General features: G+C 45.8%; 1 protein-coding gene across 2 annotated transcripts in view; it reads left to right on the top strand.

Annotated features, from left to right (window-relative positions):
* TDRD1 (tudor domain containing 1) overlaps positions 1-24,478 on the top strand; it is a 1,656,135-nt gene that overhangs the window by 561,219 nt on the left and 1,070,438 nt on the right. For both annotated transcript variants that reach the window (XM_069239312.1, XM_069239311.1), the window contains one exon: positions 1,275-1,443. In XM_069239312.1, the coding sequence (XP_069095413.1) occupies positions 1,275-1,443 (169 nt within the window). The remainder of the gene's footprint in view (positions 1-1,274; positions 1,444-24,478) is intronic.

Genomic DNA, 24,478 nt, shown 5'->3' with positions numbered 1-24,478 from the left:
CAGGGCTATCAGTTTTACATTGTTCCCGGACTATGCTGCTTCCATGAATGGCAAGGCAGTTCTGAAGCAGATAATTCCTGCTGGGTCAGACGGTGCTGAGGAGAAGCCTCCTGAGGGCATCACGGCTTATTCAACCAGAGTGAAGTCCGCTTCCTCAGCATTGTCCAGGAATCAGCCGGGTTAAAAGGTACTTTGGTCCATATTCTAACTAGACATTATTTCCTAGACCCCCCCAATGGCTATTTTGCCAGATTTGTGCTGCAACAGGTCCTACTGTGACTATCTTATCAGGTGTGTAGATGTGTTCTGTTCCACCTCCCCATTGACACCCCCCCCCCCCCCCCCCCCAAAAAAAAAATCCCCTGCTGCATAATCCCCACACACAAACACTGCTGCAGTTCCACGTATCAGTATCATCCTGATACCTGGAGATTCAAGTGGTGAGGAATCTGTTGAGCATTGCTGAAGGTAAGAAATTTGTAGATTTTTGGTGCATTTTTTGGTGAGGGTATTTTTTATTATATTTTATGGTGGCTCAACCTTCATTTAACTGGGAGATTAATGTAAGAAGTCTGTTTTTTGAAGATTGGTTCTAAAAAGGCGATGAACCATTCAGGTTTGTGTTTTGTCTTATGTCAGTAAGAATTAAAATGTCAAACACAAATGATTCCCATAGCTCTTTCTCTTAATAATAATGTTGGGGCTACAGCACAGTCTTCAGTAATATGCCAAGTGACAGCATATAAAGATTGAATAGAGTTTTGCCTAGAGAAGCATACCTTGTTTTTTGTTGGAAGCAACAGTCTTAGTCACATTTGAATCATTTAAATGCTGTTCTTTTTTTTGTACATGTAGAGTTTTGAGAAGGACTTGTCTAAAGTATTGGCAGCCGCACATTTAATTCAAATAGACTCAAAAGACACAAGACACCTATGTCTAGCCTCTGATTGATTATAGATATTGCAGTGGTTTCGGCTTGAACAATTAAGCTGACAACTTGTTAGTTCATAAAGGCATATTTGTGCTTTCAGCCACAGACATTATAGCATTACTAAAGGAGTCAGCAGATTTTTTAGCTTTTCCACCTGATAATTTCTAGCATTACATTGATGATGTAATGCCTGTGGCTTGGACTGTAGAGCTAGGCTTAAAGGTTTACTGCCAACATAGACCTAACTCCACTGCATTAAAAGTACATTTTCTTGTTGGAGATCATTTTCTTGTGAATACCATGTCAATGGACACTGTCTGTTGTTGTGATCTTATTTCTACAGGCTATTCAGTGTGCTGTGGCAGACGTTGTTCCTGTGCAAGAAGTTTGGACACAGGAATGCAATTCTACAATTGGGCAACAACTGCTGGGACAGTACTGTACTTGCAAAGTTGTCGACATGCAACGGGGGACTGAGCGCTGGACAATGGATGTTATGATCACTAGCATTGGTAAGACTGCTGTTGTGTGAAGAGTAAGGTGCTTAACACCAACCATGACTTCATATCTATTTCTGGGGAATCTTATAAGTAGATTGAGGTCTATCCAATGTTGACTGCTTCTTTTTAATAAAATGATTTAATTTGATTTTCAGCTAACATTGGTTTCACAGTTGTGGGTTGAAGAAGGTGCTTAACACTAACAATGACTTAATAGCTATCTCTGGGAACTTTAGTGTTTTGGTTTTCAACAGTAATAATACCACAAGACGAGCGTATCCCACAACTATCACAAATAAGTCCTGCATCCGCGATCAAGGACAGGTGTTATCTATGGAAATTTATGTGAGGGTAGTGTCAAGCAGTGTTTCTTGTTGTTGAACTTTGCTTCTGGGTTAAGTATGGGCAGTGCACCATCAGTAGTATTCCCACCATGTGGGGGACACCCCCTTGCCTTATCGCCTTCATGTTGGAACAGTGGTCCGTATTTGTCTTCCAGTCCTGTGACAGTGAGTCTTTAGAACTCCATCCATGTGCAGTATCCCTTTTAGCAAGCATACAAGCCAAGGAACAAATGAACTTCTGAAATCCCCCCAATACCCAATTAGAACTAGAAGAGACACCTTGGATGTGAGTTAGAAGGAACTGCCCAGTATAGCTATCAGTGAGTTTTCAACACCGGCCTAGAATTGTTGAATGGTTGGGCATTCCCAGACCATGCGAAAGGATGTGACCATCGCCTTTAAGCATTTAGGATCCGATCTGGTGCCTATTTTCCAAAGCCTCTTGGATGTATGGTAGACCTATGGAGATAGTTGAAGTGAATCAACTGAAACAGACAGCAGTTGTGGAACATCTAGGCCTCTCCATTTGTTCAGGCCCACCAGTCCCTCCTGCCACTTGACACATAAAATGTCCAAAGGATCAGTTGCATTGGTTATGAAGGAACAATAAATTATTGATATGTCTGGGACGACCAGTGGTGTTTAACAACAGTTTATCTTTTGTTGGGTTAAGTTCCAGCAAAGTCTCCAGTAAGCCCGTAACAGTTTCAAGTATATACTTCAGTTGATATGTTTGTTGTTAAAATGGGAAGAATTGAGAGTTGTACAATCTAATTCCTCTTGTAGCTCCGCAAAGAACTTCCTATGGCTACCTCTCCTAACATCTCTGTAGTTAGAGAGCCTTACTACCTCCCTTGCAATCTAGGGCACAGTTGGAGCTCACAAGCCATTCTCCTGCCCAGTGTTGTTGTGTGCGTTTTTTTCACAACACCGAATATGTCGCAGGGTGTTCTGCCACACTATTAGTTCATAGCCTTGTGGAATGAGACATTGATCTTGAAACAATGAAAAAAGTGGGGATGGGAGGGGAGACGCTGCTCCACTCAGATACTAAGAAGTTGCTCTGCAGTGAATGAGCAAGCAGGGGAGCTCTGGCGTTTGATGTTTGAACCACGGTGTTTGGTCTGTGGTGTCTTGACTGTGGGATTGGACCAGCAGACCTCAGAGGTTCCTTGAGATTATTGCTTTGTAGCTTAGTTGTTTCGCTCAGCCATCCGTTCTCCACCTGATGGAGATCTGCCCACTTTTGCTGGACGCCAAGTATCACTGATGCCACAACTGTGAGTGTAGTAAGTGCAGTCGAGTGATGTTGAGGAGGAGGAGCAGAGAAGGTAGGGGAGTGATCTTAGTGAGCATAAAGAATTGAAGGCCTTGCTAACTTTTTTAGGCCAGTGCTATCTAGGGAGAAGAGCATTCTCTTTAGCTCCCTTTTATGTACAACTGAGACGAGGGATGATGTGAACATCCTGCAAAGAAAAGAAGTAAGAAAGTTGCCTTGCTTTTCAAATGGCTTTTACTTATGACCCCATATAGAGATTATCTCAGAAGCGGCCAACAGGGCTCATTTTATACAGTCCCTTAACATTGTGTGTTACCATGATTTCTTCACCTGTGTGTCTGCCACCACACGTCCTCTGGGTGCTCTCTTTAGCGAATGCTGTGGGAAGTCACTGCACACGGAGAGGTGTAGAGACCCTGGGCCTCGAGTGACTGCATAGATTTATTTTACAGATAGGTAGGATAAATGAAGGCTACTCTGTCCATGACATGGCTTGAGATTTCTGAACCGAAACTATTCTAATATGTTCCCTTTTTCCCGTTTGTGTACTGAAAGTAATAAGGAACCACCATCATCCTTCAGTGTACAATACAGGGCTATTTCCTCAAATAATGACAGCAAGAAGAGTATGCTCTGGAAGACAATTTTCCATAAGAACTTGTTTAAAGAATGAGCTTCAATCCTATTTGAAATAGAGCTCGACACTTAGGGGGTCATTCTGACCCTGGCGGTAGCCTACCGCCAGGCCAACGACCGCGGATGCACCGCCAACAGGCTGGCGGTGCATCCATGGGCATTCTGACCGCGGTCAGAAGCAGAAAACCGGCGGTGTCCCGCCGGTTTCCCGCTGCCCTGGGGAATCCTCCATGGCGGCGCTGCAGGCAGCGCCGCCATGGGGATTCCGACCCCCTTACCGCCAGCCTGGCTCTGGCGGTTTTGACCGCCAGAACCTGGCTGGCGGTAACGGGTGTCACGGGGCCCCTGGGGGCCCCTGCAGTGCCCATGGCACTGGCATGGGCACTGCAGGGGCCCCCTAACAGGGCCCCACCAAGATTTTCAGTGTCTGCCAAGCAGACACTGAAAATCGCGACAGGTGCAACTGCACCCGTCGCACCCCTTCCACTCCGCCAGCTCCATTCGGAGCCGGCATCCTCATGGAAGGGGGTTTCGCCCGCCAAAGTCAGAATGAGGCCCTTAGTGCTTTGAAAGGCCTAGCAGTGATCTGAGCTTACTTTCTGAAAGATGAGGAAAATGGTAAGATACTGCAAGATCATCTTGCAGTCGACAATCTCTTGAAGAAAAATAGGTTGCAGACTGAAAGGAATCTAAAAAGAAGAAAGTTCTTTAAGAAAACTTAGCTGACAATTTTCATATTTCATCAAAGACTACTAAATCAGTCACATTGATTTTACCCTTTCAGACTTACATATTATTATGGACAACACCACAAAGCTGAATGTTTAAAAAAAAAAAAAAAAACAATCAACCTTGAGCGACCTCCCCACAGCCTCAAAATGCATCTGATAAATTTTTCAGCAGTACCCCTAGTATACAGTCATCCTGAATCTCGGAGCTATTAGTAACTTCGGAATTCGATCTCTAGCCATCTTGTAATCTTCCAGGAAACTATGTCCAATATTCAAAAAAATTCCAGTGCTGGCAAAGAATTTTTGTCCTTGCTCTTTTGGAAAAATCAATTAATAACTGAACATATTTTGGATTCTTTCTCTGCAATTTTGTAAGGTTTCTTACTAAAGGTAGTTGAAAGTTCAGGAAGGTGTCCTACTGAAATTCAAGTAAAATCTAGCCAAGTTCCAGGTAGAGATGTTGCAGTTGATCAGCAAGATCAGTTCTTAACACCCTTCCCTATTCTTCGCAACTTTGATGTTCAAGTAGGTCAGTCATGTTTTTAAAAAATGAACGTAAAAGGCAATAAGAGTAACAGAAATGCCATCAATACACTTATTAAAAAGTCTGTCAAGTTGTCTGAAGCGACCGTTATAAGAGATACTGAAAGTGATTCTAAGACACACATGGCATTATTTATGATTTTCCAGATTGACTAGCCAAGACATTCTCTCCCTTGTGAGAACAATTATGGTCAAAAATCTAAGAAAAAAACAGAGAACAAAAAAACAACACAGAATATGTAAAAGACGGACAGTGAAAATCTGCTTTGTCTCAGTCTCTGAGAACGTGGCCACCTCTTTGGACAAAAGTGATCCCTGTATCACATCTAATCCGACTGACTCCTGAACTCTGCGTGACATTCAGCCAACAGTTCCCCTCGAATTCCTTCTTAAAAAGGTTATCAGGCGACAAATTCCATAACTTCCACTAGTTTCTTTAATGCCATTGCCAAATCATTTTCCCAAATATTCTGAATACAGCCACTATGGGAACTCACAAACTTTGCTTGTACCAAACATGGCTATCTGCACTAATATATCTTTGGTCCTGGGCTATATTGAACTTTTTGATCAAAGGATATCCTTGAATAGAACGTTTCTTTTAAATTGCTTGACTGAAATTAACGCATTGAAGATGGTATGTAGTAATGATATACACACAGTCATAGTTTTGTATTTGCCTCATAGTATGGGATCAAGAGTGACTTTAATTCCAGAGTAATAGTTTGATTCTGTAAAATTGTGACTACTTTCTTAGTAGAAGCATTGACTTTATCCCTTACCCTCTCTAAAAAAGGGAAATAAACTCTTGGTTTCCACTTAGGACTTTATTCGAGTGAATTGAAAGAGAAGTAATTATTTCCGGGGAAAGCAGAATATTGATTTTATTACAGATAATGGTAATGCAACTTGGGTCTTAAGTGAAAATGATGAAATATCCCAATGGAACTGGCTAGCTGGTACAATTAATCAAAAGTGTTTGCCACTAAAGATTGGAAATCAACTATTTTAATAGTGAATGAAGAGTTCTTCCCAGGAACATGGCACTTTCTCTGGTAACTCTACAAAAAAATGATTACTTAATTTTAAACTAGATATTGTTTGTGTAGGAAAATGGCTCCCTGATGCAGTTACCCCCCACTGTTTGCCTGATGCTGACTTGACTGAGAAGTGTGCTGGGACCCTGCTAACCAGGCCCCAGCACCAGTGTTCTTTCACTAAAAATGTACCATTGTGTCCACAATTGGCACACCCCTGGCACACAGATAAGCCCCTTGTAAAAGGTACCAAAGTCCCTATGACCAGGGAAGGCCCTTAAGGGCTGCAGCATATGTTGTGCCACCCTACGAGACCCCTCACCTAACACATGCACACTGCCATTGCAGATTGTGTGTGTTGGTGGGGAGAAAAAGGCAAAGTCGACATGCCATACCCCTCAGGATGCCATGCACACAAAATACTGCCTGTGGCATAGGTAAATCACCCCTCTAGCAGGCCTTACAGCCCTAAGGCAGGGTGCACTACACAACAGGTGAGGGCATAGCTGCATGAGCAATATGCCCCTACAGTGTCTAAGTCTGTTCTTAGACATTGTAAGTACAGTGTGGCCATATTAAGTATATGGTCTGGGAGTTTGTCAAAACGAACTCCACAGCTCCATAATGGCTACACTGAATACTGGGAAGCTTGGTATCAAACTTCTCAGAATAATAAACCCACACTGATGCCAGTGTTGGATTTATTAAAAAAATGCACACAGAGGGCATCTTAGAGATACCCCCTGTATTTTACCCAATCCTTCAGTGCAGGACTGACTCGTCTGTGCCAGCCTGCTGCTGAGAGACAAGTTTCTGCCCCCCTGGGGTGAGAGCCTTTGTGCTCTGAGGACAGAAACAAAGCCTGCTCTGGGTGGAGATGCTTCACACCTTCCCCCTGCAGGAACTGTAACACCTAGCAGTGAGCCTCTAAGGCTCTGGCTTCGTGTTACAATGCCCTTGGGCACTCCAGCTAGTGGAGATGCCCGCCCCCTGGACACAGCCCCCACTTTTGGCGGCAGGTCCGGGGGAGATAATGAGAAAAACAAGGAGGAGTCACCCACCAGTCAGGACAGCCCCTAAGGTGTCCTGAGGTGAGGTGACCGCTGCCTTGAGAAATCCTCCATCTTTAGTTTGGAGGATTCCCCCAATAGGATTAGGGATGTGCCCCCCTCCCCACATGTAGGAGGCACAAAGAGGGTGTAGCCACCCTCAAGAACAGTAGCCATTGGCTACTGACCTCCCAGACCTAAACACACCCCTAAATTCAGTATTTAGGGGCTCCCCAGATCCCAGGAAATCAGATTCCTGCAACCTGAAGAAAGAAGAAGGGCTGCTGACCTACAAGCCTGCAGAGAAGGAGGAAGACAACTGATTTGGCCCCAGCCCTACCAGCCTGTCTCCAACTATGAAAACCTGCTCCAGCGATGCATCCGACAGGGACCAGCGACCTCTGAAGCCTCAGAGGACTGCCCTGGACTACAGGACCAAGAAACTCCAGTGAACAGCGGCCCTGCTCAAAACCAGCTACTTCTTTACAACAAAGAAGCAACTTCCAAGGACTTCACATTTCCCGCCGGAAATGTGAGACTCTAGACTCTGCACCCGACGCCCCCGGCTCGACCTGCAGAAAACCAACACCTCAGGGAGGACTCCCCGGCAACTGCGAGCCAGTGAGCAACCAGAGACAACCCCCCTGAGCTCCCCCAAGCAACGCCTGCAGAGAGAATCCAGAGGCTTCCCCTGACCGCGACTGCCTGTAACAAGGGACCCGAGGCCTGGAACCAACACTGCACCCGCAGCCCCCAGGACCTGAAGGAACCGAACTTCTACGCAGGAGTGACCCACAGGCGACCCTCTGCCTTGCCTAGGTGGTGGCTGTCCCAAGAAGCCTCCCCCCCCCCCCTTCCCCCTGTGCCTGCCTGCACTGCTAGAGTGACCCCCGGGTCCCTCCATTGAAACCCATACAAAACCCAACGCCTTCTTTGCACACTGCACCCGGCCGCCTCTATGCCGCTGAGGGTGTGTTTTGTGTGCCTACTTGTGACCCCCCCCCCCGTGCTCTACAAAACCCCCCTGGTCTGCCCAATGAGGACGCAGGTACTTACCTGCTGGCAGACTGGAACCGGAGCACCCCTGTTTTCCATAGGCGCCTATGTGTTTTGGGCACCTCTTTGACCTCTGCACCTGACCGGCCCTGAGCTGCTGGTGTGGTAACTTTGGGGTTGCCTTGAACCCCCGACTGTGGACTGCCTATGCCCCAGGACTGAGATTTATAAGTGTTTTACTTAGCTCCTAATCTAACCTTTACTTATCTCCCCCCCAGGAACTGTTGATTTTTGCTCTGTGCCCACTTTGAAAATAGCTTATTGCCATTTTTACAAAGACTGTACATTATATTGTTTTCATTCAAAGTTCCTAAAGTATCTAAGTGAAGTACCTTACATTTAAAGTATTAACTGTAAATCTTGAACCTGTGGTTCTTAAAATAAAGTAAGAAAATATATTTTTCCATACAAAGACCTAGTGGCCTGGAAGTGTGTGTTCCTCATTTATTGCCTGTGTGTGTACAACAAATGCTTAACACTACCCTCTGATAAGCCTACTGCTCGACCACACTACCACAAAATAGAGCATTCAAATTATCTACTTTTTCCACTATCTTACCTCTAAGGGGAACCCTTTGACTCTGTGCACACTATTTCTTACTTTGAAATAGTATATACAGAGCCAACTTCCTACAGTTTGCATCTAGGAAACTTGCTGGTGGGGTGGGTGGGGTTGCAGTTTAACTTCTGATGGATACAACTAACTGTGGATTCCTCACCTTTTGAATTCACCCTTGCGCCAGCCTCTGGTGGAAAATCTTCTTCCTAGCTCTCCACGTCGACGAGGACGTCACAATTGCACGGCTTCACGCGACTCCGTCGGACGTCACCGTGCCAATAAGAGGTCCTCGCCGGCATGCTGACGTAATTTCCCTTTTTTCCGCGCCTTCGACGCTAACGGTTTTCTCCGAGCTCCCGCTTCGGTTGGAGGTTTCGTTTTGTTGCTATCAGAATTGTTAGTTACAATGTCTGCCCCTAGGAAGTCCAGTTTCAAGCCATGCAGAGAGTGCGGGGCTCACATGTCAGTCACTGGCCCTCATGAAGATTGTCTTTGGTGCCTTAGCTCTGAGCATGACGTGGAGGAGTGTGTGTCTTGCCAGAGCATGAATCCAAAGGCGTTAAAGGAAAGGGAGGCCAAACTCTTTTTGGCTAAGGCGAAGTAGGGTCATAGGAGCCATCGTAGATCCTCTTCCCATGCTTCGTCGAAGAAGCATAAGAAATGGCACCGTCATGACTTCCGCCGTCGTTCGGCTCGGAGCTGATCAAGATCGAGATCTCCATCTCGTTGGTGATGTGGGAGGTGAGTCTGACAGTGACTCCTCAACCCCAGAGCCCTGAGGCTTCTCTGGCGCCATCTGTCTTTGAGGTTATGGCGCCTCCGGACAGTCCTCAATTTTCACCTGCTGCTCAGGAGTCCGATGTTCAGCAAGCACAGGTGCATCAGGGAGACCAGCAGTATCCTGCCCTCCCGGCTCCGGGAGCGGATCCAGCGCCATTTTTGAATCCCATGTACTCTATTTTCAGTGCGATTGCCCCTGCTGGTGCACCCGCTGGTCCCACAGGTCTGTTGGCATTTTCATTGGGCTGCCCTGCTCCGCACAAGGCGGCTCTGTTTATGCCATTTTGTCCGGCTGAGAGTACCGGACCGGCGCCGATGACATCGCCTCGAGGCCCTGTGGATCCCATGACGTCGCCTTCTAGATCTGTGGCGCCAACTTCATCACCCCGTCATCTGGCGCGTTGGTGAAGCCGCGATCATCCTCGGCACAATTAGGATCCGTACCGGCACTGGATCCGAGTGATGGATTCAAACAGAGTCAACCTTCCTCTCCTGTTCCACGTCCGGTGTTGAAGCCAGTGTCTTCGACGTCGGCAAATTCCATGTTGACGCCAAGTTTGGAGACTCGATTGAGGTCATGTAGGAAGGCTTTGCAGCTCTTAGAGGAGGAAGAGTATCAAAGGCAGTTGGAGGAAGGAGAGATTGTTGAGCCCTTGGGAGAGTATCAAGGCCTGGAGTCGGCCAGTGGACTGGATACTTCCCCGGAATGGGACTTGTCTTCACTGGGGGAATTTACTGAGGAGGCAGCTTCTTTTCACGCAGTGATTAGGAAGGCAGCAGACTTTAGAACTTCCATTGCCTGTGGCGGAAGTTAAGACGAACATTTTAACGGAGGTCCTGCATCCTTCTTCGGCTTCTGCAGACCCTTTGCATCCACTCAACGAGGCTCTTACGGAGTCCATATTAGAACTTTGGAGGAAGCCTGTACCGTCGCCTCTTGTGAATACAGCTGTGGCAAGGAGATGCAGAGTAGGGCCTGGTGATCCGGGCTTTTTATCACAACATCCTACCCCGATAGTTTGGTGGTTCAGGCCTCTTGTTCTACACGGTCTGATCGAGGCTCCTTCCCTGTGGTTCCATCAGACAGGGAATCCAAACGGATGGAGCAATCCGCAAAGAAGACTTTCTTGTCTTGCAGCATGGCTCTCAAGGCTGCAAACGCTACCTGTGTGCTTGGTAGATATGTCCATGCCCTCATGGACTCCGCGAAGGCCATGGTTCCTGACCTGCCGCAGGATGTACAGAGACCATTTGGAGAACTCCTGTCTGATGCGCAGGTGCAGCAAAACAAATAATCCAGTCTGGCCTGGACTCTACGGACTCGGTGGCCAGGGCAATGGGTACATCTATTTCTACCAGGAGGCACCCTTGGTTGTGGGCCTCTGGGTTTTCTTCAGATGTACAGACCAGTTTGTTGGATTTACCTTTTGATTGGGAAAAACTGTTTGGTGATAAAGCGAACTCTGCCCTAAAGCGCTTTAAAGATAGCCGGGCCACGGCGAAGTCTTTGGGATTGCAAGCCTCCTCTGCTACACCTTTTAGGTCCTTTCGGAGGTTCAGGGGATTTGGGTGTGGCGCAGCCTATCGAGGGAGACTCCAGTCCTCGGTCCAGCAGCCTACCAGCGTCCCATATCAGTCCTTTTGAGGGCGGGGGAGGGTTAGGACAAGATGGGCCACCCAACACCACCCTACGTCATCCTCTTCCTCAGGAGGACAACAGCAAGGGAAGCAGCCCTAGTTTTCTCCCCTTTATCGACCATACTTCTCCTGTAGGGGGAAGATTACGTCTTTTTCTCCACAAGTGGGAGTTAGTTACATCAGACTCATGGGTTCTAAATATTGTGAGAAAAGGATATGCTCTCCCTTCTCAGGAGTTTCCTCCTCCCATCCCTCCCCGTCCCTCGTTTCGTTCAGAAGACCATCTCCTGTTATTACAACAGGAGGTTCAGACCCTATTGTCAAAAGGTGTGGTGGAGTTGGTTCCAGATCAGGAAAGGGGTCAGGGTTGTTATTCAAGATACTTCCTGATCCCCAAGAAGGACTGTCGTTTGAGACCGATCCTAGACCTGAGGATGTTTAATTGGTTCCTCAAACAGGAGAAATTCAAGATGCTGACTCTAGTGCAGGTACTTCTGGTGTTGAACAAAGAGGATTGGATGTGTCTGTCGACTTGCCGGATGCATACTTTCATATCCCTATTCTCAAGTCGCACAGGAAGTATCTCCGGTTTGTAGTGGGGTCGCAACACTAACAGTTTGCGGACCTTCCGTGTGGCCTTACTTCAGCACCTCAAGTCTTCACAAAGGTGATGGCAGTGGTGGCAGCGAGTCTCAGAAGGAAGGGATATCTGTATTCTGTTACCTGGACGATTGGTTGATCAAGTCTCCAGAGCTTGTGTTGCGTCACTTGCTGATGACAACTCAGATGTTGTTCAGGTTGGGTTTTTCGCTAAATGTACCCAAATCTCACCTGGAGCCCTCTCAACGCCTCCTGTTCATAGGGGTAGTACTGGATACAACATTGAATCTGGCCTATCCTCCTCCTCAGCGGCTCCAGGATATTCAAGCGTTGATTCCAATTTTTCAAAATGGAGCGGTTGTTCCAGTCCTCAAGGTCTTATGCCTGCTCAGTCTGTTCGCTTCTTGCATTTTGTTGGTCACTCATGCAAGTTGGCACATGAGGGCTCTCCAATAGTGCCTCCGCAGGCAGTGGTTTCAACACAAAGGGGATCTCGAGGAGTTTGTAACAATCTCCAGAGATGCTGCAGCGGATTTACGATGGTGGACTGTGAATGGCAACCTTTCTCAAGGAAGGCCGTTTTCACTCCCTCCTCTGGTGGCCGCGGTCATGACGGATGCTTCCACTCTAGGGTGGGGAGCTCATCAGGGGGACCTGGAGATCAGGGGTCGTTGGTCTCCAGTGGAACATTCTTTTCATATAAATCTTTTAGAATTGCGGGCGATACGTTTGGCTCTCAAGGCCTTCCTCCTGTCCCTTTGCGGTCACTCAGTTCAGGTCCTGACACATAACACTACTGCGATGTGGTATATAAACAAGCAGGAAGGAGTAGGGTTGTATCTTCTCTGCAGAGAGGCTCTGCGTCTCTGGTCCTGGCTTCAGTACCATCGGATTTGCTTGATAGCAAATCATCTGGCCAGGGTGCTCAATGTGCGTGCGGACTTTCTCAGTCGGCATCATTCGGCCGATCACGAGTGGCGTCTCCATCCAGATCTGGTCCTGCACATCTCCAGTGAAAGATCTGTTTGCCTCGCAGGAGAACGCACACTGCCTCTCATTCTGCAGCCTCCAGTATCCGGTGCAAGGAGCTTTTGGGGATGCGTTTCAGATCTCTTGGTGCAACCAGTTGCTTTAAGCTTTACCCTTGATTCCTCAGGTTCTGAGGAAGATTCAGCAAGATCGGGCTCAGGTGATTTTGATAGTCCCGGATTGGCAAAGAAGTGTGTGGGACACGCACCTTCTCCAACTTTCACTATCTCCTCCGCTCTGTCTCCCTCTCAGGGCAGACCTCCTCTTGCAGTCGCAGGGGCAGGTTCTACACCCCCACCTCCAGAGCCTGCACCTTCATGCCTGGAGATTTATCGGGGCAACCTGAGTTCCTTTTCTCTCCCACCAGATGTAGTGGATGTTATTTTATCGGCCAGGCGACGCTCCACTAAGTCAGTTTAGGCCTGCAGGTGGGCAAAATTCGTGGTTTGATGTGGAGAAAAGGAAATTGATCCTTGTGAAGGCCCACCTTTCTAATATTGTGTTATTTGCTTTGGACTTAGCAATGAAGGGTTGTGCAGTGGCTACTGTTAAGGGTTACTTAGCTGATCTGTCATCCTTTCTTTGCCTCCCGGATCAGCCCTCATTGTTTAAATCACCTATTGTAGTTAAGTTCCTTACGGGTTTACTTAATAAGTTTCCTCCCACTCCTTTTCAAGTGCCTCATTGGGACCTAAATCTTGTTTTAACCTTTTTAATGGGGTCACCTTTTGAGCCCATGCACTCTTGTCTGATAAGGTTTTTAGTGCTTTACACAGTTTTTCTTGTTGCCATAACCTCGGCTAGATGGGTTAGTGAGCTTCAGGCTCTTTCTGTTAAACCCCCCTTTACCTTGTTTTTCCCAGATAAAGTGGTGTTGAAAAGCAGGGCGTCTTAACTTCCAAAAGTTGTCACTCCTTTTCGTGTAGGGTAGACTACTACCCTTCCATCATTCTACCCTCCTCCTCACCCCTTGAAGCAGGCAGAAAGGCTTCACCGCTTGAACCCTAAAAGGGCGCTTAGTTTTTACATTGAAAGGACAAAGGACTTTCGCCTGGAAGATCAGCTGTTCGTGGGGTATATTGGACAGAGGAAGGGCAGAGCAGTCCATAAAAGAACAATCTCCAGGTGGGTTATCCTTTGTATCAAGATCTGCTACTCGTTGGCGAAAAAGTTTCCCCCTGAAGGGTATCGGAGCCTATTCCACCAGGGCTAAGTCCGCTACTTCGGCCCTGGCAAGGGGGGTTCCGGTGGTGGATATTTGCATTGCCAGAACTTGGGCATCCCTCCACACCTTTGCAAAGCATAATTGCTTGGACTCTGAGGTTTGGAGGGACTGCCATTTTGCACGATCTGTATTGCAGGATTTCTTGGTGTAATCAGACAGGCACCCACCTCCGAATGCGGTACTGCTTTGGGACTCTATTCATAAGGTGAGGAATCCACAGGTAGTTGTATCCATCAGAAGAACAAGCTACTTACCTTCGGTAACGCTTTTTCTGGTGGATACAATAGCTACCTGTGGAGTCCTCACAGTCCCATCCGCCTCCCTGTTGCCTGTATGATTGCACTAGGATATGTGGTTGTATAGATGTATGTATATATTGATATTTTTCCTGTAAATATAAATGATGGTTTTGATTATGTTGCATCATGAAGGTTTTGTGTATATCTGTATTTATTGAAGTTATTGTGGAGTCTGTTCTCACCTGTTCGCCTCAAAGGCATGTAAAATATTGGTGAAACCGACGTCGGCACGCCGGTGAGGACCTCTTATTGGCACGGTGACTTCAGACAGAGTCGCATGGAGCCGTACAATTGTGACGTCCTCGTCGACGTGGAGAGCTGGGAAGAAGATTTTCCGTCGGATGCTGGTGCAAGGGTGAATTCTTAAGGTGAGGAATCCACAGGTAGCTATTGTATCCACCAGAAAAAGCATTACCGAAGGTAAGTAACTTGTTCTTCGCACTTATTATACATGGTCCTTTTGAGAATTTCATTCATCCCTCAATATAATTGAATGTATGAGGGTTTGTAGAAGGATCAATCCTAAACTGGTAGATGATTAGTGCTCATAGTGAATATGTATGTTTCGCCAGTACTAGGAATACTCTATTAGCTAAACATTGTTTTCACTTCTCTCAAATCACTTCATCTGAAAGAAGTAAATATAGAGTTGTAGTAGGTGATCTTAATGCAAAGGGGACAAATCCCGCAATTTGTTTTCTCTGTCATAGAAAAGAGTCTATAAAATGCCTTCTGCAATATATCTCCCAATGAATACTTGATTGTGGGAACCTAGGAAACAATCTTCCTTCTAGGTACGTCCACAGCTCCACTGAAGGTCTATATTTTTAAAATTATTTAATGGTATCATCCATCTTCAGTCTACTGTCTGACATGAATGTGATCAATAAATCTTGTTGTTCTTATTAATTTCTGTACTGAAGGAATAATGCCTTGGAATATTAAGGAAACTCTTAATTGGCCTGGTGGGGAGGTAGCCACTATGGTGGCAACCTCCCCATCAGAAGTTTGGCGGACAGCCTAAACTATCCGCCAAACTTATAATAAGGCCCAGAGTCTTTATTGGAAAAGAAACATTTCTTACATAGGAACAGCAGGTTTAAGAAGGGCTCTATTATAAAATGTACCTGGACTAGAGAAATCAATAGATTAATTAGAAGAGAAGTTTTATATCATTCCCTTGAGAGAGGGAAAATAGTTAACCTCTTAAAAAGGAGTAGAACCAGGCAGAGAGTTGCACTTAAAAAACAAAAGTCAGATTGTACAAGTATAGAACAAAACAAGGCACTCACACAGAAAAATACTAGGAAATATTGGAAGCTCCATGCATATTCCTCCGGCAGTAAGTCCCAATACAAGCCAAATTTAATTGGTGATGGAGAGTGGGCTAATTACCTCTCTGAGCTATGTTTCTAATATGCCTAAGGCAGATTTGATGTGTCTCGAATTTGAAAACTATAAGTTGTCTAGTATTGATAGTAAATATGACCCAGCTAGAAAAGAACAGAAAAAGGCCTATATTTGTAGGACCAGATCCTCTGGAGCAGTGGGTGCAAATGAAACACCTATTTTTGCATTAAAAAGAGAACCATCTCTTTGGTCTACTTTTCTATTTCCTTTGTTTGAACATTGCTATTTAAGCTGTGTACTCTCAAAGTCTTGGAACAGGAGCATTATGTTTCCAATAAGTAAAAATGGCTCTCAGAATCATCTCAACAACTATAGATGTATGTCTCTTTTGGACTTAGTTGTGAAGGTGTTTGGCAGATGTATCTTGGTGCACCTCCAAGGTTGGGCGGTTGAGAATAGGATAATTCACACTGAGCAAGCAGGCTTTAAGAAAAGCAGTTCCACGCTGGATAATATCACTGTGCCTCAGCTGATTAAAGAAATAGGGTACAAATCATGGATTAAAAAGGGGCTTTGATACACTTGCCTTCCACATTTGATTACATTGCTAGACCTTTGCTTTGGGAAACAGTAAGTATCCCTTAGTCCCTACTCCAGCTAATCATTGTATTGCATCTGCCAACTTAGTGTTGTGTTCACTTTGGTGGAAACCAAGGCCTGTTTTCCAATATTGCCTTAGAAAATGGCTTAAAATAGGGCTGAATGATGGCACCTTTATAGGTTACATTGCAACTTTGATTCGCCCTGTGTGTTATTGACCCAAGAAGATGCACTGAAAAAAAGGAAACAAACCTCTTGTCTATATTATGTGCCCAAAGGGCCTACAAATACGTTTGAATATTCTTCAGCAGTATTCTGAAGGACATTATATAAAGATTAACATATCAAAAAGTAAATTGACATTTAATGGAAAAAGATTGCAGAGGAAATAATGTTTGAAAGGTATTTGGATAATGAGAAGTTGGAGATACTAAAACCATAACTTATTTGGGCATAATATTTCCTTACAATCTAAATGAGAAAGAACATCTTCTGCAAATATCTAGTAAAGTAATCTCCCTCACTAATGGACGGAGAATGTTTTATAACTCTTTTTGACACAGGCATTTTGTACTTCTGTTATTACTGCATAGTTTGAAAGTACCCCCAGTCTACTGTATGGTATTGAAAATATTGATGTTGTCGTAGTTTGGACTCTTGCTCTGAGCAAGACTGCTGGTCTCAGGATGACAGTACTTTCGTTTGTAGGTGACTAAGGGGGCCACCGACCACGGGAGCACCGCCAACAGGCTGGCGGTGCTCCCACGAGCATTCTGACCGCGGCGGTTCAGCCGCGGTCAGAAGCGGCAAGTCGGCGGGCTCCTGCCGACTTACCGCTGCTCGGGGGAATCCTTCATGGCGGCGGAGCGCGCTCCGCCGCCATGAGGATTCTGACCCCCCCCTACCGCCATCCTGTTCATGGCGGGAAAGCCGCCATGAACAGGATGGCGGTAGGGGGGGTCGCGGGGCCCCTGGGGGCCCCTGCCGTGCCCATGCCAATGGCATGGGCACGCCAGGGGCCCCCGTAAGAGGGCCCCGCAAAGTATTTCAGTGTCTGCCTTGCAGACACTGAAATACGCGACGGGTGCCACTGCACCCGTCGCACCTTCCCACTCCGCCGGCTCGATTACGAGCCGGCATCCTCGTGGGAAGGGAGTTTTTCCCTGGGCTGGTGGGCGGTCTATTGGAGACCGCCCGCCAGCCCAGGGAAAAACTCATAATACCCTCCGCGGTCTTCTGACCGCGGAGCGGTATAATGGGGGCGGAATTCTGGCGGGCGGCCTCCGCCGCCCGCCAGAATCAGAATCACCCCCTAAGTCTCTTCCTACAACTAGTTGTAACTGTTGTCCAAACCTTACTGGCTCACTAGCAGTACCTCACCAGAAACACAATAGTTAAAGGTGATTTGTAGCAGTCGCTTACGCATGGACTCAAAGTAAGATATCTCAGGGTTGTCGTGGTTAAACGGAAATTACCCTTTTCTCACAGATATATTATGTCTCATACAAACAAAGGCAATAACACAGATGCAGTGAAGTTATAATAGTTTTTATTTAACATAACTGCAATTTGTGATAAGTTGCATGAACTGCAATGATTAGGATAATGAATATACCAAGCAACAGTATTGTGAAGAAGAGAGTCATGGTTATAAAGACCCCCACCATTTTTGTAATATATGAAAGAAATATATATATATGTATGAGATGGAATATGCCCTAATACCCTAATGAGAATAGGCCTAACCTCCTACCTAAAGGAGAGCTGGGTTTGCTAAACCTAATCTGCAAAAGCCGTGTCCGTGAGAGGAGCCCCCAACCCTCGTTACCTTGGAATGAGGTCTCTATTTCAGACTCCTTAGGGACACGAAGACTGGGTCAGCATCAAGACGACTGCAGCATCGGTATCAGCGATGGTGGCGATGCCCTCTGGTCGGAATCCCTCTGATTATCTGTCTGAAGTGTGATGTATTTATACAGATCTACAAGGTCCCCTGACGTAGTGTATTTCAAAACAATAGATAACAGGCTTGCTTGGGACGGCAATTAATATCAACAATCCCTCGAAAGTATAGAGATGGAAATTCACTAAGTGTGAACACCTACTGTTTGTTTGTCTTTTCTGTTTGATCTTGACGCCTTGGCGCAGTGACACTGATAATAAAACTCATAGCAAGTGGCCTAACTATAAACAAGGCAGCCATCTTAGAGGAAATAAATAATTAAATGGGCTAAGACAGAGCAAGCTAAGTAGGTTAAAAGTCACTAGGTGACGGGGGCATGAGTTTACAAGCCTACGGCTAAGCTAACTCCTGCTATCCCGTTAAAACAAACTTGGATTCACTACAATGTGTTAAAAGGGTCATTACAGTGAAGGTTGAATTTGAGTTCCTTCTGTGCTGTGCGGGCTACTAGGCTTGAGGTTGAATTGAGTATCACTTTTTGTGCTGGGCTTAGTAACAGTTCTACGTAGGGGGCTTTAGCTTTTTGATAGCTAAGAGAACTCTTCATAAAAATGTATGTAATTAGACATTTTTGAGCAGAAGAGAGATGATATGGTCTTTTATTGAAATTTCATCTACGATCTGAAATCATTTAAGATCAAGCAAAATGGCTTTGAAGCTGTCAATGTTGCAAATGATATGTCAGCTAAAAGTCTTCTTGAAACGTCAGTGTTATGTAGGATGTTAGTTTCTGCTCAAGAAAGGGCAAATATAAATCAGGTGTATCCTTCTGTATTAAGAAATAAACCTCAGCCATTTTAATGTGGAACTTGGATCATGGAATTCTTTGTCTGTTCCCTTTTACTAAAAAATGAGTAGTATTTTACTTCTGAAGAAAGTAACAGACATGTGGCAAAAGCAATCTTTTAAGGATAGCTTATGTGAATTAAGTGGTAATGGAGTACAAGATCTTGATCATATAATTTGTGTAGTTTTACACTGCATTTTTTGGGTTGTCTATATCTGAAGCCAATTTTCATGGCATCTAATGTCCGCTCTGTTGAAAAAGCTTGTCATCTTTTATTATTTCCGGAAAATCAAATGATATGTTTAAAAAAAAATTAAAACTTTTTTTATATCAATATTAATATTGCACTATTTGTTTAAGTATTTTTGTGGACCTCTTTGGAAATCTATGGGGAATCCAAGATGGCGGCCGGATTTCCCGGCTGATCGCCACTACCGCTCTAGCCCATCCCCAGACCACACGCGGCTCTCGCTCACCTGCAGCCGCGGACGCTGTGCGCCGGCAGCACGGACCGCTGCGGGCGCTTTTCGGCTTTCTGGTGGTCCCTGCCAGGATCGGGGCAGCAACGGCAGGCACCGGTGGGCCCCGCAAGAATATGCGAGTGTGACGCTCGCTCCAGACCCGCGCTCTTACCCCTCTCGGCTAAGCGCGGTTCCCGCCGCTTCCTGGCAATATTAGTTGGTGTTTGGGGCGTGTGGGACGCTCGGATGGCGCCGAAGATAAACAGGACTCCTCGCTCCTTACGGGCACGGCAGAACCAAGACCCAGGAGGAACCAGAAAGGATAAAAAGCTACCGGTCCCTGGATCAAAGGAGCACAGCAATCTTCAAGTGAAAGGGGGCCTGCACAAAACAACCGACATGGAAAAAGACGCAAGGTACTCTGTTCCAACAATGTTTTCTAGCGTGATGCGGCCTAAGCAAAGGTCCACGGAAAAGGCAGCTCGTGATGCGCAACCAAACGTGTTAGGAGTCAATGATGAGCATGTACCTGTTGCATTTACATCTCCTGAAGTATTCACTCCTATGTTCGATGCAGGGGGGAGGGAGCCACCCTGTCAGGAGACCGCCAGTACAAGCCCAGGAAATAGCGGGGAGGGGGTGGCCCTCCCCCCAATGGGGGGTGCGAAGCTATCCGAGCAGGAACTTAAGGAGTCAAATCAGAGGTCTCAGGAATCCATTCCAGAGAAATGTGTAGTACAATCTAGTCCATCAAGCTGCAAGTTAAATTTGCAACAAATTGACGATATGGCCAAGTCCTCAACGATATACGAGACTACCTCCCCAGCTCCTGCCCAGAGGGGAAAAGAGGCGAAACCAACAAACATCGATCAGGGGCCATTTGATACAGCAGAGAGTTTTTTTTCTCTCTCTGTTCAGTCTAAAGACTCCAATTTGGACGAAGAAATTCCTTTAACAGATTCAGATATCGAGAGTAGCTCTGCTGCAAGTATCTGGGTATCGAACTACTTAACATGCAGAAGAAAATCAGCTGAGCAAACTGAAGCCAGGAGCAGCTCAGGGGCCAAGCTTAGGAGAGACCCGATCAAGCCTCAAGAGGAGGATGGTGAAATGCAGTGGAATTATACGGCCACCCAACAGGCCTTTTCGAAAAGGGATTCGGCCTGTAGTACTCTGGTGCCCCCCCTCCACGGGCGACCTTGCAGAACCTCCTTCTTTGGATCTTATCTACAGGACAATGGTTCAGAATCATGAACAGACTCAGAGGGAGAGCAGGAAAATGAAAGCAGCTAGCAGACAGCTACAACTATCTATTAAAAAAGTGGTCAAATCCTGTCAGGATATTGGTGTACGCATCGCCACTATGGAGACTTGAACGGAAGAGCTGGAAATCAAAGTTAAAGCAGCAACAGCACAGACGACGACACAAGGGCAGCAGATCTCGGATATTCAATGGAAACTGGAAGATGCTGAAAACCGTCAGCGGCGGAATAACTTGAGGATCTTGGGTATAGCAGAGGACCTCGAGGGGCAGGATACTAGGGCTTATATAGTTTCACTTTTTAAGCAAGCATTCCCAGACTTGAATGGTTGGGATTGGGAAAAGGAGATTCAGAGAGCACACCGTTTTCCGCTAATGAAGAAAAAACAAGCTTTGACTGCTACTAATAGAGACCAGAGTTACCCACGGGCCATTATAGTGTATTTTGGTAATTTTTTACTGAGACAGGCTGTGTTTGAAAAAGCCCGCCCCAACTCAAAGGTGACGGTGGAAGGTGTATCATTCTTTAGTAGGCCAGACTTCGCACATGCCACTGTAGAAAGACGGTGGCGACTTAGGCAGATGATTGCTCAATTTCAAGAGTTGGGGGCGGAAGCCTACTTGCTAAGCCCTGCGCGTCTAAAAGTTGTCTACAAAACAACTACAAGATTTTTTCTTTCAGAAATTAAGGCGGGGGAATATGTACAGCAGTTGAAAACTGCTCAAGTGCAGGGGGTACGGGAGAAGGGGGGGGAGGGACTGCTGTGAATAGTTGTTTATATGTAAATGTATGTGATACTGATTGGGGTGTTTTTTTTTTTAACATCTATCCGTTAAGGGTTTTGATCGGGAGGGTGAAGATGAGGGGCCGCGTGTATTGATTGGCAAGCCATAAGTGTGTGAAGGTGTTTTATGTATGGGTGGGCTAACGGGACTGGCAACTACCATCTTACAGGCTCAGAAGCCTGGCGATTCCATTTGTAGGGGTAAGGGTTGGGGGGTGGGTTAGAGGAGGGCGGGGAGGTCACAGGGACAAAAAGGATAATGGGACACGCAGTAGGGGGTGCGGGGATGGCTCTTATCAGTGGAAAAGGTGTCAGGGTGTGAAAGCAGCAAAGTTGATTAAGGCATACAGGGGAACTAGAAGGATCAGCATCCATAAAAAATGGGACAGCAAAGTGAAATACGTATCGCTACAGTGAACGTTTGTGGGCTCAATAATAACAAGAAGCGGCAGTTTGTAGGAGAGGTTTTCAAGTCATGGAATGTCGATATTATTTGTATGCAGGAAACACATATTCCAGGTACACAAAAGCAGCTAATGGAGTTTTATGGGTGGAAGCTAGCGGTTTTTACACAACAACACACAACCACTAGAGGGGTAGCGATATTAACTTGGATCAGTACTCTGGTTATACATAAACAATTTGCTGATAATCTTGGCAGGCTTGCTCTGTTGGAATGCTCGGCTAAGGGACTAAGGTTCACCCTATGTTCTATTTATGGATTTAACACAGATGATCCTGAGATACTGGATTGGCTTAATTTAGAACTTACGAATTGGGCAACACCTATCATAATGTGTGGAGATTTCAATATACATTTAGATAGTAAAGAACCCATTCAGGAACAAACACTCTACCTGGGTAGAAAAAACAAAGTTTTTAGGGCACTTCAGTCATTGGCCATTAATCATGGCTTGATCGACGTCTGGCAGTTGTGTTGCCCCCAGGATTCAGGGTCCACCTTTTTCTCTGCTCCGCATAAGAAATTAGTCAGGTTAGACTACTTTTTTGTGACAGCCTCTCTACAAAACCAAATAGGGGTCAATAGACTTCCTAGAATTATATCAGACCACAACCCATTGGTTTTGGCTTTGGAGACAGGGAGAAAGGGCCCGCAGCCGAGATCTTGGACATTTGATAGGACACTATTAGCTGATCCAGTGTATATCCATAAAATGAAGGAATGGATCCCTGAATTTTTTAAGATAAATCAGGGTTCTGCTTCTTGTCAGATAGTTTGGGATACTTTTAAAGCTGCTGTCAGAGGAGAAACCCTGAGTTATGGGTTAAGAAAGGAGAAAATACGCATGGATCAGCTAAAATTAGTTCAGACAAAGCTGGTTAAAGCTGAGCAGCGACTAGGGGAAGTGATACGCAGTGGAGTAGATATTTCAGACATTCTGTGCGATGTGAATATCATCAAGGCAGAAGCCGCCAAGATTTTCATGGATAAGGCTGCTGCAAAATTTTTAGTATACCGTCAGAAATGCTATGAGTATAGCGGGAAAGTGGGCCAACAGCTGGCCTTAAGAATAAGACAAAAGCAGGTATTTGGGAGTATTAAAAGCTTAGTGAATGAAGAAGGGCGGATGGTACATAACGGTCCTGAGATTATGGAAGTCTTTAGACAATTCTATCAAAAATTATATACCCAGGAAGAACAGCCCCAAGAAGAGGAAGGGATCGATGCCGCGGGCAATGAGATATCAGGTCAGTTAAGAGAGGAAGATAAGGCAGCTTTAGAAGCACCTATGACACTGGAGGAATTGGATGTAGCAACTCGTGCCTTGGCAAGTGGGAAGGCTGCAGGGGGGGGATCTAATTCCACTAGAATTCTATAAAGTTTTTTTTGTGGAGATATATAAACAGCTACTTAACTTATTTATTGAAGTACAAGCAGGGGCTCCTCAACCGGCCTCCTGGGGGGAGGCTAAGATAGTAGTTTTTTTGAAAAAGGACAAGGAACCCACTCAGCCTGGTTCATATCGCCCAATCTCTTTAATTAACAGCGATGCCAAAATCTACGCTAAAATACTTGCTAGCCGCTTGAGTTTGGTAATTTCAGGCTTAGTATCTCCATGGCAGCATGGCTTCATCCCGGGGAAAAGCACGGCAGATCATATAAGACGAGTTATTACGTTACTTGATGTTAGTGCAATAGCCAGGCTTCCCATGGCAGTAATCTTGTTAGACGCGGAAAAAGCCTTCGATCGGGTCCATTGGCCCTTTTTATGGTCTGTCCTGCGTAAAAATAACATCGGTCCCGGGTTTGTCAAGGCAATTCAACAGCTTTACCAAAACCCAATGGCTACGATACAAGTTGCCGGGCTAAAGTCGTCCTCAATCAATATTCAGAGAGGCACGCGACAAGGGTGTCCGTGTTCACCACTGCTTTTTGCGCTATATATTGATCCCTTGATCAGGAATATGATCCGGAATGGTCGGATCATGCCAGTCTCATTGAAAGGGGGGTGTACTAAGATTTTAGCATATGCAGACGATATCGCGGTGGTGACCACGGACCCCAGGACTGCTATATTGGAAATAGAGCAGGAAGCCCTGCAGTTTGGGAAAAGATCTGGTTATTTGCTGAACAAGAGTAAATGCCAAATATTGGTGAATGAATCAGTAGATTTTAAGGACGAGCGGGTGCTGACACAGGTACAATATTTAGGTGTTAAACTTACAGCAAACCTTGACGAAGTGGTGAAAATAAACATGGGCCCAATTTTAACAAAGACTAGGAAAGATCTCGCTCGCATTAACAATCTACACTTGTCACTCATGGGACGCTGTAATGTGATAAAAATGGTGTTCTACCTCTTTAGAACAATCCCCCTAGAGATTGGGCAAGATTGGTTTAAATTAATAGAGGGATTGGTTAATAGCTTCATTTGGTCTTATACAAAGCCGCGCCGGGCTTTCCATTATATGACTCTCCCAAGAGAGCAAGGGGGGTGGGCACTTCCCAATTTTAAACTTTATTATTTGGCAGCAGTGCTTCAGTATGCACAGATACTTTATGTTACGGATAG

The sequence above is a fragment of the Pleurodeles waltl genome, chromosome 6 (genome assembly GCF_031143425.1).
Source record: "Pleurodeles waltl isolate 20211129_DDA chromosome 6, aPleWal1.hap1.20221129, whole genome shotgun sequence".
NCBI classification, from domain to species: domain Eukaryota; kingdom Metazoa; phylum Chordata; class Amphibia; order Caudata; family Salamandridae; genus Pleurodeles; species Pleurodeles waltl.
Note: the sequence above shows the minus strand (reverse complement) of the source record. Positions and strands in the feature narration are given on the sequence as shown.